At 36.9% G+C, this 17,135-nt stretch overlaps 1 protein-coding gene across 1 annotated transcript; it reads right to left on the bottom strand.

The window, feature by feature from the left end:
* Positions 1-986: 986 nt before the first annotated feature.
* Positions 987-15,898, bottom strand: kctd3 (potassium channel tetramerization domain containing 3). The gene is made up of 18 exons (XM_067455205.1): positions 15,509-15,898; positions 15,005-15,058; positions 14,699-14,744; positions 14,424-14,497; positions 14,271-14,329; positions 14,077-14,157; positions 13,813-13,968; positions 10,622-10,712; positions 10,342-10,532; positions 10,138-10,253; positions 9,963-10,050; positions 9,006-9,122; positions 8,758-8,928; positions 8,527-8,682; positions 8,307-8,403; positions 7,198-7,397; positions 6,979-7,117; positions 987-4,813 (listed from the first exon to the last, which is right to left on the bottom strand). The coding sequence occupies exons 1-18, from the start codon at positions 15,577-15,579 to the stop codon at positions 4,240-4,242; spliced, it is 2,481 nt and encodes an 826-aa protein (XP_067311306.1). The 5' UTR covers positions 15,580-15,898; the 3' UTR covers positions 987-4,239.
* Between the last annotated feature and the right edge of the window lie 1,237 nt (positions 15,899-17,135).

The following is a 17,135-nucleotide window of genomic DNA, read 5'->3' as shown; positions in this document are numbered from 1 at the left end:
TTGACCTCAGACGAAGTTCTGGCAGCGTCAGAAGATTTGGCGCACACTCCTGCAGTGTGACTTCTCCTATGACAGTCGTCAAATATCTCGGTTTTCAAGACAAACTATGACCAAAACGTGAGTTAAAGATTTCTTTATACCCACCATTTCAGTCCCACGTGTTAATGCAGCTCACTGTCACCAAAGGTGTCATTGATGATGACAACTTTGGACGAGTTTTCTTGCGTGCGTCCGTCCGTTTTTAGCGCGCCTTGACTATCGTACAGTCTGACATTAATGACAACTGAGTGTGACATGGCTTACATCGAGGATCATGTTCGTACAGTCTAACAAACAACATTCGCAAAGGATTTTGAAAAAATCCCACAGTGTGCAGGACCCATAAGGATAATTATTAACTGACAGAATGGGGAGACCCGATTTTAAGGGAGGACACATTTTGGCATGACACCGTAACATTCCATCGATGGCGGGGAAAGAGTTAATGAAAATTATAGCTAATGTGGTGTTGTGCCTGCTAGACTAAGCAGTAGTGTGTACACGTTTGTGATGGTGCCAATGGATCAAGTGTCTTAAATGTCAAGTTAAACTGCAAAAGTTGTCCTCGGTGTCACATGTGTATGTTTTTCATAGGTTGTTTTAAACCTGTAAAGTGTGAATATATTTATACATGTGTTATTTCACATAGATATTAGTAGAACTTTAAATGGCATTATCCTAAAAAAAAAAACATTTTTACATGTACTTTTTTTCCCTTTTTTTTTTTTTTTTAAGATGGTCAGTATTATTATTGTTGCAATAATTTATTTTTATTATTTTTTTGGTAAAACAGCTTATGCTAAGTTTAATCAGAGGATTGTGTGGTTATTGTGTCTTGAAACAAGTGCTCCTAAAAAATGGACAATCGTTGATCTAGAATATTGTGAAATGTAAAAAAAAGTTGTGCTTGTAATGTTGATGTTTCCATACTTATTAAAAAAAAGCAAAGAGTCTTTTCCATTTGGTTACTTTATTGTGCCACTGGAGATGTACAGAAGCTGAGTACCGCAGTGCATGCACTGTACCATTTTCACATTTGTTTCCATATTTCATGTAGCATGAGCTCCAGTGTTGGGTGTAACTAGTTACTAAGTAATTAATTACTGTACTTTCATTACTTTTCCCTTAAAAAAGTAAAGTATTGGATTACTGTTATTTTTAGTGTAATTAAATACTTCACAAGTAATTTAACTAAATGCTGTGTATAGACTGTAGAACAATTATATATATAATATTCACACAGTAATGGAATTAACATCAAAATTTAAAGTCTAACTTTAAAATGCATGTTTTTATATATCCTTCTCACATTTTTAATATGTTGGTCAATTAATAAGAATAATTGTAGTTTTTAGATGTAGTTTTATATTATTAATTTGAATGAAATAAAAAAGCCATTTCATGTCTATCCTTAAATCACTTAACACGAGGTTGATACAGGATTTGGAAAGTAATTAGTAACTAGTAATTAATTACTTTTTAGAGTAACTTACCCAACACTGATGAGCTGTAATTTCCTTGAAGCCACACCATGATCTGCGCAGCAGGTAAGATAAAACAGTCATGATATGATATAACAAAGCAGTATTGTTAGATATAACATACCTAATCTGCATATTGAAATGAAGAGGACTCATCTTGCCTGGAGGTGAAATCATACAGTAACCAGGCTGAAAACATAAATCAGGTTGTGACTGTATTTCTGAAAGCAAGCATAAAGTATCATACTCTTGTCAATGAAACATTTCAGAGCAACTAAATGACTTGGTTATGTATAGTAAGGACTAGTGGACAAAGACTAAAAAAAATTGCAATTATTTATGTAATCAAAACAAATGTATGCATATTGTTTTTTTAATTTTTAATATTTTTTTTTAAAGATCACTACACCAGCAAACCAGTCATAGCATCAGAAGACATTTTTATGAGCAACATCATTTTGGGAAGTGACATGTTACACATGCAGATGTTCCATGGGGTAATTCTTTTATTTCTTTTCTAGCTTCATTTTCTTGTCTAAAGAACTTTCTGCTTTTCTTTTATTCATTTAAAATTTCAGGCTATGTGGCCTACTGTCAGCAAAAGGTTTACACTGATTGCATAGCATTATGTTAAAGTAAGGACATACTTTGTTAAAGGCTTCAAATTACTTACAGTTAAAATAATAATCTCGCTTAGCAACATACACCTATATTTAATAGCCTGTATTGGATATGTATAACGGATATATACTGCATATTTCTCTCTGGCAGGATATAACCTGTACACAAAGTGTAATAGCTGAGGAAAAGTGACCATGCTCATCAGTTTACAATGCAAAATAAGATCCATGTCAAATATAAATAATCCATTACCACACATTCTTATTAACAGAAGTCTAAATGCAAATGATAAACTTATTCTTAGTAATGGCATTATTCACAACATGTTGATCAATTTAGACAACAGACGTGTACATTTTATATACAGAGTTAATCCATTAGTACAAATTGTATTTTTGATTTGTGCATTACCATTAAAACTGGCAGCTGTCTTTAAAACATGCTTTTTCTTTTCTTTCCTCGTCTTGATAAGTGTCTTATTCTGTTAGTTGAATTGTAAATTTGGCTTCACTTAAACAAGTTGCATAATGGGATAGTCTAACTAACATTCACATCAGAAAAAAATAAAAATAAATCTTGATTTCTCACAGCATCTTAATGAAAAAAAGGCACTGAATAAATCCCAAAAATGGATAGAGCAGGTAAAAATCCCCTGCGGATGCATGCTGAAAGTTCAGAGACGGCAGCAGCAGTGGAGTCTAGCATGCACTTCAAACCTGATCATTAGTTGAACTTCATCTTTTCAATCCTTTCATTATAAAGGGATTTAAAGACAGACAATAAAGTGCATAATAGTGTTTTGAAGGTACCATTAGTAGACAGTCGCATTTAAAAAAAAAAACAATTCATAAGAGAAAAGCAAGACATAAAAGCAATAGTCCACCAATAATAAGCCCTGTTCTTTATCGGCTTTGTATGGAAGAGAGCAGTCCAGACATTGTGATAAACATATTGTTTGTTGACCCATGAAATGGATGGATTTTAAATGAGGCAAAGGTGAATTTTCTTTAAATCTATCCCTTCAGTGAGTAAAAACAAGATCAATCTAAAACAAACTACAATCGACCACATTGCTCCTTTAGATTTTCCCATTAAAATGCTTATTTACAAAGCTGAGGCCTCATTTTTTAAACATGCATATGCACAGATTTGAACATGTACTAAAATCCATTTATAATAAATAATGGTGCAGTGTGTAGTATTAATGAGGATCTATTGACAGAAATGCAATATAATATACATAACTTTTCAGTGGCGTATAACGACCTAACATAATGAACCATTATGTTTTTATTACTTTAGAATGAGCCATTTCTATCTACATACACCGCAGTGCCGGCATGTTTCTACCGTAGCCCTAAAAGGACAAACTTCTCTACAGAGCACTAGCTACTCTCTGCTCTCTAAGACTGACATCTTTGTCCTGTGTCAGCCACCGTAGCTTCTCTATGTTTCGAAAGGGAGGGGTGAGTGGTGGGCAATTGCAATTCACAACCCCACCACTAGATGCCGCTAAACACAGTGCCCCTTTAAGTGCTTAGCACTGAGTCAGAGTAATGACCGGTCTGAGCAATTCTTGCTGCTCTCCATTCTCAAGAGGATTTGGATTGGTTGGCTGCTGCTCTTTCATATGTTAATGACATACATTAATTAGGAGACGTTTATTAGGCGGAGATCTGAAACCAATTTCAAGATCATTTGCAATGTATAGATTTCTCTGAAATGAGGCCCCATAAGTCTAATTAGTAAAATAAAATTAGTTGTGTCTAGTAAATTGTTGTTAACTTGCTCCAGTGAACTTTAGGCAAATATATAAACATTTTAAGCTTGCAAAAAGCAAAATAAGAGCGGAAAATAAAATCTTTAAACTATTTAACAAGACACATGATGAAAAACCAAGCGACCATTTCTGTGGAGGATTTTCCCTTTAATTCTGTACACAGTGAGTTTTTATAGCTGCCAGCTGCCGTCCTGCCCAACCTTATGATCAACATTTACATACATCCTGAAACGCTTCGACATTCAACTACCTTCTTTCCCCTGCCAGAGATTATTGTATTTGGTACGACCTCTGTGTATGACAAATCTGCGTAAAGCATCACTCACATGTAGCTTCAGGGCCCTTGCGATGGCGTGGGGATGTGGCCACTTTAGTGGGTGAGGGTGAGGCGGTGCTGGACGAGTCGCTGCCCCCTCCATCAGCTGCTGCGGGTGGAGGGCTCAGCTGTGGAACCGGAGGTACCTTTTTCCTGCTTAGAAAATTAGCTTCAAATGCCCCTTTCCTCCTCCCCCCATCTGCTCTGCAGTCTGCAGCCCCCTCCTCCATCAAATGGACCCTTCGCCGCTGGTCTCCAGGGCTGTCTGGGGGTTTGCGTGCAGCTGCAAACTGGGTTTCTGAAGCTCTAGACCCCCAAAGATCCATGGTAGAATTCCTTTTGTCTGCATCCTCAGCGCTGTTCTCCCCCACTGATTGCCGTATCTCATCCTCTGTGGATCCGCACTGCCCATGGTTCTCCAGCAGGGCTTTGGTCAGGTTTAAGCTGTGGAAGTCTCTGTAGCTGTGGAAGCTCTCGGTGCGTCGAGCACGGGCCAGCAAGGGGCTCTCTCTGTACGGCCTCAGGGCTCCGTAGGTGGCTGTCTCAGGAATGGGCTCCTGAGCCTGTAGCTGGAGACTGTAAAAATGACAACATTTTGTATCGCTATCCACCTTGAAGCGTTAGTTCACCCAAAAATGAAAATTATGCCATTAATGACTCCACACCCGTAAGACCTCCGTTCATCTTCAGAACACAGTACGAGGGCTTTCTGTCTCTCCATTGAAAACGTATGCACGGTATACTGTCCCTTTCCAGAAGGACCAGAAAGGTAATAAAAACATCATCAAAGAAGTCCATATGTGACATCTGTGGGTTAGTTAGAATCTCTTGAAGCATCGAAAATACATTTTGGTCCCAAAATAACAAAAACTAAGATTTTATTCAGCATTGTCTCCTCTTCCGGGTTTGTTTCCAGTCCGCATTTGCGACTATAAAGGGACAGTATACCGTGCATACATTTTAAATGGAGAGACAGAAAGCTCTCGGACTAAATATAAAATATCTTAAACTGTGTTCCGAAGATGAACCAAGGCTGTCTTAAAAAAATGCCAAGAAGAATCATAAAAATAGCATGTGCATAATAGGGCTGGACAAGAATTTTCAAATTTTCGAAAGGGTTTCAAATTTAAGATTCGAATATTCTATTTCTTTTTTTTTTTTTTTGCACACCTGGCATACCCTTCTAAACAGTTCTCATTCGCGCTTGCATACATTTACACTATAAAATCTCGTTAAATACAATACTTTTACAATTATTTTATAGCCCTAGCAGTTTTTAATAGGATGGACAGTTGAATAGGAACACAACCTCGTCATACTTTTAGTGTTCCCTGCAAAAGAGTATTCTCTGTCTGAGCGCACGACTGCACAAGCTTATGGAAGAAGTGCATGCCTGAGCTTGCATTTTGGGTTAAGCTGTGTTGGTTTGACATTGTGGAAAATAGAATAATATAATTAAAATGTATTAGGCTTTTTACCCGTTAGGGATGTGATGGTGAGAAAATTTTCCCTCACCGTCACATTGCAGTGCTTTTGCACTGAGCGGCTGTGAATGAATTTACTTTCGGTTTGCCAATTCGGGGGCAGCTTGCTTGAATTGTGGGTTCATTAGCCTATTATTCTAAATGAAAAAACAACAACAAAACAGAACAAACTCCTTAAAAAGGCGCTTTTACATTTGACTTTGAAACCAAATTTTCCACGATCATCTTGTCATACATTTCCTCGCTCTCGTGATGAATGAAATCTGACTCCAGCTGCAATTTGTGCTGCGACTCTCACGCGGGCTGTTCAGTTTTTAATTGTAGTTAATCTTTTCTCTATCTGAACTAAATCATTTTTTCTATTATAATATATCAAAACTGGGCCGTAACAGACCTGTGTGTTTTGTCTGTTATGCCCCCTCTCTCCGAAGCTTCGAATATTCTATGTTAATTATTATTAAAACTTCGAAGCTCACAAAATGGTATTTGGACCAGCCCTAGTGCATAATATGCAGTATATTTTTAGTCATCTGAGAGCTTACTATGTGGAAAGGACTGAAATATAGTATGTTATTTATTGATAATCGTTTGTGATTGTTATAAGCAATTGTTACGTTTTAAATCTGCACATTCAAATAAAAATAAAAAAGTAACACTATGAATATTTAGGATCCAAAATGAGATTCATGGGTGAAAATCAAAACTTGATCCCTTTACATTAAGAAGACTAGAAAGAGCGACAGTCAAATCGTTGTATGGCTCTTCTAACAGGATTTTGTTTACATCAAATCCGAATGAAGAAAAAAAATGTTATTGTTTGAGCTTGAATATCATAATGACAGAAAAACAATTAGATAGTTTATCTAGCCTCCAAATACTGTACAGAAATGGCAGCTCTAGCATAGTTCTGCCTGGAAGAGATGTCACATCATTCACTAAATATATATCTAGCCAATCATTATTTATCTTCTGCAATCTATAAGTTTGTTCCCACCGATTACTACGTTAGCAAAGACTCACGCCGGTGTTCACCCCAAACTCCCCACCACCACCAGGTAAGTCCCTGCTCATACATGAACTTTATCATTTCATCTATTCAATACTCATTGTATACAAACTAAATGCATTTTATTCAAATGTTCTTTCGTTTTTCGTGTAGAAGTTTTTAGTGTAGAAATTGCATGAATGAGTACAACCTTGTGGTGCAGTTTTATTATAATAATTCAGATTTGTGAATATGGCTTTGGACTCTAGTACCTGGAGCAGGACTCTCGCAGACGACTGTGCTGCAGCACAGAGGGGGCGGGGCTAATGTTTGGTGTGGCACAGCGAGATGTGCTCAAATCACATTGGTCAAGCAGCTTCAGCAGCTCCTCCTCAGTTGGGCCTCCCACTTCTGCAAACAGATAGCATTTTACAACTTAATCCAATAGGCTTTTTTAGATGTCCTTATTTCCAGTACAGTCATAATCAGACCTGGTTCACGCTTGGCCTTGTCGTCACCCTTGTTGACTGTGTCCATGGCGGTGGTGAGATCCCACATCTGAATGCTCCCATTTGCATGGCCAGTGAAGAGGTAATGGCGTGGTCTGGAACCCATGCGGCTCGAGCCCTCACACTCACGCACTGTAAAACAAGTGATTGTAGTGCCATCTACAGACTGCACCTCACAGATCCTGAAATACAGATAGAAAAACATCAATATAAAATAATCATTCATTTATAGTAATTGAGATAAACTGCTTTAACAATGAAATATACGCATGTAAATATATTTTTCTGTCATTCTTTGGCTATCGTGACATTATATGGTCGCACTTTTATTCATGCAAATGCTTTTAAACCATTTAACCATGACTAGACAAAAGAGAACGTGCCAGGTTAGAGTTCTCTTTTGCAGGCCCAAAGTGACAGCAGCCTAATAAACCAGACGTCTGTCATTAAAGTTATTCATGGAACAGAGAAAACTGTTGCTTTAATAAGGATAAATGTATAATTCATTTATAATCTATGCAAGTTAAGACTGGGAAGTGTTTGATAACTTATTAATTTCTGTATATTTATTGTATATGAAGACCACAGGTAAATATGACATTTATTATAATGGGTTAAAAACTATTTCATAGAGACATCAGTACCAGAAGTATCAGTGATACTGGCCTTCATTCATAAAAATATGCCATTACAACAAATATTTAAAATATACTGTCTTTAAGTTTCTACATCAATTTGGAGATTAACTGTGAAATTATGAATTGATGAGTGAATTATTAATAAATATGTCATGTATGTCAGATTATATGATATACATTTTAGCTAAAACTTTGATCATAATTGACAGCAGTGACTGGCCGTGTTAAATCAAAGGCCACTACAGCGATATTAAGCTATTTTTAATAGTATACTAAATTCTAAATTAGATATTTATTATGCATTAAAGAACAACTGCACACTCTTCAAAGCATATTTCAAGTTCAAGTTCAAATTCAAGTTTTTCCCTCAACTTGCACCTCAAAAGGTGTTTGTCTTTTTTTTCCTATCTGCCTTGCATATTTATTTTGCATATCGTGTATTTCAACATGTACCTCTTCCCCGTAGAGGAAAGACGAACAAAGAGTTTGTTGGTAATGGGAATGACTTTCTGAATGAACACCTGTTGGTCGTCTCGCTCTCCGAATGGACCTGAATGAAAACAGCACGATTAGAACAGCAGTTCAGCTCGAATGGAAAGAAAATGGCAGTTTTTCAGATCTTCTTGTACTTTCACTTCCTGTTATGTTGGAAAGCTAGAATTAAATCTCTCACCGATGTCATTGCCAGAAGAATAGCTGCTGTGGCTCTCTGTCTCCTCCAGTGAGATGATCTTAAAGGAGGCCAGTGGAGTAGAGCCTGGCTGAGTGGAGATCATTCCTCTGAACCGAGTCACCGTCCACGTGCGTACATGATTATTGTCAGCGCACACTTCAACGAAACAAGGCCAACATTATAGATCACCATCATTTTCATTATACTGTCCAGTGAATGTGTGCTTTGTACCTGAAACTAAGTGCTTTTCAGAGAGCATGATCTTAGTGACAGGGCTGCGGTGGACAGTAAAGGTCTGGAAGAGCTGTGGACCAGATCCAACGGTCTCTGGATGCTGCACGATGACACGCACGGCCCCTGAGCTGGTTCCGTAAGCTATCTCAATCCAGTTCCCACTTACACCTGTACACACAGTGAGATCAGTTACTGATCACTCACCATTGTTCCTAATTAGAGTAATTAACCATCACTGGACGTACTGGTTTTAGGAGTCAGGTAGACACTGAGGGCCGTGATGGCATCATTTGATGGGTCGTGGTACAGCTCTGTCACCAACAAGTCATTATCCTTCATTCTCAGTGGAAACTTCTGCATGTCTGAGAGTGGAGAGAATAAGGTTAGGCCTTTCCTTTTATCATTTTATTTAACATATTTTGTGTACATAAAGGTTTGTAATGTGTATATACATATAATTTAATACATTTTTTAATACATTTGCCATGGACATATTTGAATATAGTAAACTCAATTTGGGGTCGGAAAGATTTTTTTATGGTTTAAAAAAAAATTGAATCCCCAAGGTCAAAAATAATTAATACATTTTCACAAAAATACAGTAAAAACAGTAATACAGTGAAATATCCTTAAAATTCTTACAATTTAAAAGAACTGCGTTTCAATTTAAAGCACCCCTAAAATAGCCTACAAATCTAGACGCACCATAGCGGTAGCAAATCTAATCTGCTGGGAGTGTCAATACACAACTCTCAATACACGTCTGAGCTGTAAAAACCAAACTCTGGTCAGGCAAATCACACAATGTATAGAGTCAGTGGGCGGGGCTTAACATAATGACGGCCGAGTTGCGCTTGCATGCTACTAGTAAACACAGAAACTGGCGAACAGCGGAATCAGAAATATATATATATATATATATATATAATATTCATATAGACCTCCCTTGCTTTACATTAAAATTTTGAAAAACATTAGAAAATACTTCAAACACATTTGGATCAAAGAACTACAATTTGGATGATGAATTATATGAGTTTGTAACCTATTTTGAAGGTGAGATTAATTACACTAATGACTATATGCAATTTTAATTACATTTTAACACTGATTCTGTTACTGCCAGTTTACATCTCAATATTGACTCATGCAATAATATAAAAAATAAATTCACTGCAGTTGAGAGAAGATAAGCAGCTTACCAATATAGTAAATTGAGCCATTATTACAGCCCAGCAAGAGGAAAGAGCCAGCAGTGTCACAGCTTGTGATGGGCACCACATCCTGCACCTGTACAAGTGATATATTACAAACTACATAATCATATATGATCCCTTAATAAAATTCTGTTATTGTATACAATCTGAATTGCTTTACCTGCCAGTGTTGGGTGACAGCATTCCACACTCCTACTTTCCCTGTGTGACTGGTGGCGACTAGCTGACTCCCAATGAAAAACAGAGAGTCAACGGGTACTCCAAGACTGAAAACACCTTCACAAAGACAGAGAAACATTCTCTCAAGAAATATACACACATGAGTGACTATGCATTTGATTTCTCTTCTGTTCTGTCCTCCCACCTATTTCATTTCCACTCCCTCCGTCCTGGATACTCCACAAAATAATGCTGCTCTCCGATGACGCTGCCACCATCTTGTCTTTATCTCCATGTGGGCCACCCACAACTTTAGCATTAAGGGCCACCCGCTCAATGGCCCAGTCCAGGTAAGGGCTGGAAAACACCTGCTGCCAGCCTGATGATTCCTTTATCCTAAAAAAACAATCATAGTCAACATAGGGTGAGTATAACCTTTATTATTTTAATGTTACATTTTAAAGTCATTTGATGTAGCTCTTTACCTGTAGCAGATGACAAAATGTGCATAAGCAGCTACAATCCAGTTATGATGGCCAGCGACAATAAGCACCTTTCTAGGGTCCACAGGTGATCCTATTTCAACATGACAAAAAATACAAAACAAAAACCCAGTCAGTTGGTCTAAATGTAGTAAAACTCAAATAAAACTACATTTGTCACTATAATAAAAAATTCAGACTAAACTAATGCCAACATAATTCCAGTGGCATTCGCTGGATAGTGTACAATTGATAGTAGAGCCCAGCCAATTTTATCAGCCCATATGAGCCTGTCGCAGATATATCGGCGTATATGCCACCAATATGAACGCACGCCCAAGCATGTCCACGCGTCTATTCACACAAAATTATGAAAAAATGCCTGTCTTGTGGAGTATCATTGTAAACATGACATTTGCCAGTCACCGCCAGTGTTTTCAAGTTTCATGGCCCACAGAATTTTGTGTGAATATCTGAACATGCAATATGTCAAAAGAAAGAACAGAGCCTCTGTTTTATTCTAGCTTCATGCATTCTTTTAACAACACTTGAATGTGGGTAAGTTTCATGAAAAAAAGCAATATTTTGAGAGGAAAAAACCCCTTTGTAGGCACCTGTGACGATAGAAATGATTGTAAATAAGCATAAGCCTCATACGGTCTACCATGCTGTTTACATCTAGATACCTGGAATGCTACAAAGTCGCGTTTTTTTTGCAAACCTGCCTGAGATGTTTTGAGATTAGATGTTTTGGCCAGGAAATGCAAATATGTTTGCAAAATCATTATTTCCTGTACATTTATTTGGAAAACTTAAAATGAAACTACACCATAATATTGCATCCTATTGTTTTAAAGGGGTGGTTGCATGTGATTTCACTTTTTTAACTTTAGTTAGTGTGTAACACTGTTTTTCGGAGGGATGGGCTTCATAGAAACAGGACGCAGACGAGCCGTTCAATGGACAGTGGAGACAGCGGTGTGGAATAATGGTAAAATATAAGAGAAATATGGCATTTCGAAAAAAAGAAGAAGCATTAAGACATGTTATAATGCGCCCCATAAACACAACCAAGCCTAGAAAAAAACTAAGGCACCACCCCATTAAATGGCATTTGAGAACGGGTGTTATACAATCTTCAGAACAGCAGGAGTCGCTGTTTCGAAAAAACTTGAGGTAAAACATTTTCATTTATAATTTTTTTTCAGTTACAATACAAATTCTATTTGATGTGGATTCTTTTCTCCGCTATACAGTATATTTTGCACTGTGATAAATATATGCACCAAAATGCAATCAAATAATTAAAAAGAAGGCCTGTTCATTAACATTAACATTAACATTAACATTAACTCTCTCTCGCTCCCTTCTCTCTCAGATGAGTTTACCCTATACTACACTGCTGCTTGTAGGGGAATACTTTGTCTTCATGGCAGCCCCCCCCCCCCCCCCCCACACACACACACACACACACACACAATTGTACAGCTGTTTCATTGCTACATTAATACCGCTTTCAAATCCCACTAAAATGTAATATTATTTTTATATGGTGTGGTTTATTAACACTGTTAACTCACCCCGAGATTATATTTATAATAGTAATATAATATATATAATATAATTATATATATATATATATATATATATATATATATATATATATATATATATATATATATATATATATATATATATATATATATAGCATGAATGTGATTGAAAAATAAAATTATTCTCTAAATATGAAACTAAAACTGCCATTAGGTTGCAGCAAGTCACTGTCATTATGAGTGAGTCATTCATTGAAAAGGCTGATTCATTTAGGAACAAAGCAAATCGCCATTATGAAAGGGTCACTGAATCAATCAACAGCTCACTTGATTTGTTAAAAACTGCAGATTCATTCAGTAATGAAACACTGCTGTGTGTTGCTCGGAGATGCATAACAGCTCTGCTGTTGCCTAGTTTGGAACAACTTTTATTGGTGAAAAACAATTGTACAGAATATACAGTAGATATTCTTGGGGAAAAAACACCACTCTTGCTTGTGTGGTAATACTAAATGACTGTGTATCATTTGATATAAATATAAGAGAAAATCCCATACAGTGGTATTTTTTGCCCTTATATCTTATGTTTTAGTGGCATTTTTACAGCAATAGGCTTCATCACATAGCTGTGCCCTGCGTCTACAACTACATGCAATGTACGATGATGTCCAAGCTTTTTCATAATTAATCACCTGTTAAATCATTAGCGCTAATATATATATATATATATATATATAGAGAGAGAGAGAGAGAGAGAGAGAGAGAGAGAGAGAGAGAGAGAGAGAGAGAGAGATTTAATTTTATTTTATATTCTTAAATTTGATCAATAAATTAAATTAGAATAAGACACTATAGGGCTGTTACCAATCAAATTAAATAATGTACACTTAAAATTACAACTGCATTAAATAATGAGATTGTTTTAAATATATTTTTTTTAAATGTACAAATAAGAAATGATGGAACTGATATGGAACTAAAACACCAGTAGGTGAGCACCTTAATGAGTGAATCATATAGTCATTGATTCGTTTAAACAGCTGATTCATTTCAAGAATGAGGCAGTTGTTTATGAATGGTTCATCTTTGACTCAACCAGCTTTGACTCAATCAGTAACACACTGCTGCCATGGTTCTGCTGTGATCTTTGTTTGGAAATATTTTTGCTGCTGCAATTGAACAAAAACAGTAAATATTATGTCTAAAATGTAAGTGACTATTCAGCAGTATTGGTCGCGTGATTGTTGCTTAACTGTCTTATACGTTATAAATATAAAAACTCCACATTTGAAACTTTAACCGCAGTATGTTAACTGAGTTTTTCTGTGTGTGCGGTGCTCATTTGTTTAGATTTTTTCTTCAAGAGGCTACGCAAGCATCAACCGCAACCACGTTACCGTCTGTACATTATACATGATTTATTATTATGCACTATGGATTGCCACAAACACTAAACGAATGCAGAGTCAGTCTTGCATTTTGGTGATTCCCTATTTTTATTATAAATGTTTTTTTCAGGCTACTTGTCCAATCGGACAAGTAAAAGTCTCTTTCACTTGCCCCCTTCAAAAAGTCTACTTTTTTTTTTTTTTTACGTAGCATTTTTATTCCACACTTGGTCCCTGAAAGGCTGGTACTCACCCAGTCTTTGCTGTCCATCTCCCCCAGAGGGTCCAGGGAGAGAAGACTGAGGACAGGAACGGGGGTAACCCCCCTCTGCACCACTGGGGCCTGAGCGCTCCTCTGGACCTGCAACAGCTGCAGCCTGCCCACCAGCACTGCTCCTCGCTGGGAGAGCTGAAGGACAAAAATACCAGGCACATACTGATGTTAGAGTTATATTTGTCAGAGAGGAAGCAACTGTGACTGCTTTTTCTTTTTTCTACAGATCTACTCTCACCCTACCTGGTGGAGGGAGGTAGCCATGAAACAACACACTTCCACACGATGATCGCTCCAGCTCTTCGCAAAGCAGTAAGCGGCGGACTAACCATATTAGCGACAAATAAAAACACAAGGCAAGAATGACACAAAGATGCAACTGTCAAGTTAAGTGATCATCAAAATGTTTTAACAGATATAGTCCAATTTTGCCATACCTAATGGTGTAATACCATAAAACTCAGCTTCATGTCGCAGGATACTTATGTTAACACCCCTGTCAGAAAAAGTAGGAATATTACACACATAAAACTATACAGATACTACATATTTCTGGGATATATTATGGATAACAAATAAGCATATCTTACCTCAAGTCCAATTCTTTAGTTCGAAGGAAGTTTAAAATGGGTGCGAATGCTGTTGGGTCTCTGTCAATAAATATCTTATAGAAGAAAAATATCTGAGTTGAAAAACATTTCTAATTTTATTGCATTTTTTTTTTAAACAAACAACCCACAATACATGTTAGTTTTAGTATTCATTAAGTATTTTCTTGTTTTGTTTTTATTTTTATACACAATTACAGTCACAAATAAACTTATGACTTTGGGTCAATCATAGCATGATACATAGTTCTACTCACTGCTCCAGTTTCATCCCGTAGTGTTGATATTCTCCCACTAAGTAAACTAGGAAGGAAAACATTTATATTTATAACATTGATAAAGACCTATGCAATGTCCATAATACAATGACTACATTCATTTCATTATTCAACAAGAAATTTGTACACAAATAGGATGTCTGGTTTGATAATTCTGGGATATCATATCATTCATCACAAATCAAATGTTTCCTTGAACTTAACATACTACAACTTTCTGAAAACTTTCTCCCGGTCCAAAAAACCCCCAATAGGATCGGTGCTGCTTCAAACGTCTTATCTTACCTTGAGAAGAAAGAGTCAGAAATCCAAGTCAGAGTCTGTCTTGATGTGCTAAATCTAAAAACATGTAACATTAGATAAGATTTATGACGCATTCACTCCTCATTTCTCTTTCACTTCATGAGCTAGAATGATCTAACGTGCAGTTTACAATTAACGTTATTGTTGTAACAGTAAAACAAATAAATACAATTAATAGGGGTCTCCTAAAACTGTAATAAGCATTACGTTTAGCAAAGGACAATTTTATATGGTATTAATAACTAAAGTAAACATTATATTTCGAAGGGAAATCATGGCATCTTGATGTAGTAGTTTAGGACATGTAAACGGGGGGTGAGGAACTTAATAGCCAAGGTCCCGTTATGTACTGTAATAATAATAGTCAGGTTCAAAACCGTGCTGTTACACGCTCTATTAACAGTCTAACGCCGCTGCACCGCATTAATCTCAAATAAAACTGTTTTGACTCCGAGTTTATATAAAGAAGTCATGACGTCAGCGTACCTCATTCCTCCGACATTCAGCTGGATGATGTCACCCATTCCAGATGTTGAACTGTTCCCAATTCCAGCCATCCTCTAATTCCGCAGGGTTAGCGAGGAGGAATGCACGCGATCTGATTATCCAGTTTGAGCATCGATCCAGCTGGAGTCCTCAAGATTCTCTTTATTCTTCCTCGCGACCCCGCGAACCCAATTATGCGTCACAAGAACGATGTGTTAGATGGAACTGTTCGTACACCGTGTTCTCCATATTTAGAGCTTTAATAAACAACTCAAAACATGGCTTTCGATTATCAAAGGCCCTTTCCTGTAGCCTGTGGGACTTGGGATAGCTACGTTCAGTGTTGTGGGCGCCATAGAGCGATGCTAGAACGCTGTGGACTCGCTAGAGCGTCAGCCAATCGGATAGCGTCATTCCTGACACAGGACGCAGACCCCGCCCAGGATTTTTTTTTTTTTTTTTTTGGAAGTGTCTTGAGTAGAATGCTGGACCTCTTACATCTATATTCTTAAAGGTATACTCAGTATTTTTTCATATACACTCCTGAACAAAATCTTAAGACCAGGGAATTCATTGCAAGTTTTACACATTTTGCACTTGTGGATCATAACCGGGTTGTGTGCTGATTCAAAATGCCAAAAGAAGAAACAGGACCAAGAGACAAAAAATAGAGAGTAGGCAGTTTATTGAAAACTGCATTTAAACTGAAACAGGCCGTTCATCAGCTGATCAAAAGTTTAAGACCATAGCCATAAAAAGGTCAAATCTGCACAAAAAATAGGGCTTTCATGGCATTGTCCTTCAAGCAGTCATACTGTCAAGATCTCCTGATGGCAAAGGCAAAAAGGCTTTTTCTCTCTTTGAACGTGGAAGGATTGTTGAGCTGCACAAGCAAGGCCAGACTGTGGATGCCCTTCGTGAAGCCATCTTCACCACATGGAGCAACGTTCCCACCAGCCTCCTGAAAACAGTCGCATCAAGCATGCCGAAACAAGTTTTTGAAGTGATCAGAACGGTGGGCTACTCACTACTGAGTCCTTTTTTGACACTTTTAGTACTGTTGTGCCTTTATTTTTGGGCTATATGGTCTTAAACTTTTGATCAGCTGATGAACGGCATGTTTCAGTTTAAATGCAGTTTTCAATAAATTGCCTACTCTCTATTTTATGATCCACAAGTGCGAAATGTGTAAAACTTGCAATGAATCCCCTGGTCTTAGATTTTGTTCAGGAGTGTATATAGTTTTTATATATATATATATATATATATATATATATATAATTGAAGAAATTAACAGCACTTTTATTAAAACATCATTTTAAAAAGATATTTACACTAAAATACTTACACTTATGTTTGTCTTCTAGATAAAACAGTTTTATTCAGGAAGTGGGTCGCCCCCTCATGAGTGCCACGATCTTTCCTAAAATCAGCGGTGTCGTGCAGTTGGCCAATAATAAATGTTTACTTAATATAGTAATTTTAGCCAAAGAATAAACATGTCTGCCATCCTGAGGCAACTTGTCTTGAGTCTTTATCTAATGTGCGTGAACAAGAAACATTTTGCATAAGTAGGCTATTATTTCTTTATGGGTAGAATGTATTTTTTGAGGAACAAATTGATGCA

The sequence above is a fragment of the Pseudorasbora parva genome, chromosome 10, assembly GCF_024679245.1.
Source record: "Pseudorasbora parva isolate DD20220531a chromosome 10, ASM2467924v1, whole genome shotgun sequence".
Lineage (NCBI taxonomy): Eukaryota > Metazoa > Chordata > Actinopteri > Cypriniformes > Gobionidae > Pseudorasbora > Pseudorasbora parva.
Note: the sequence above shows the minus strand (reverse complement) of the source record. Positions and strands in the feature narration are given on the sequence as shown.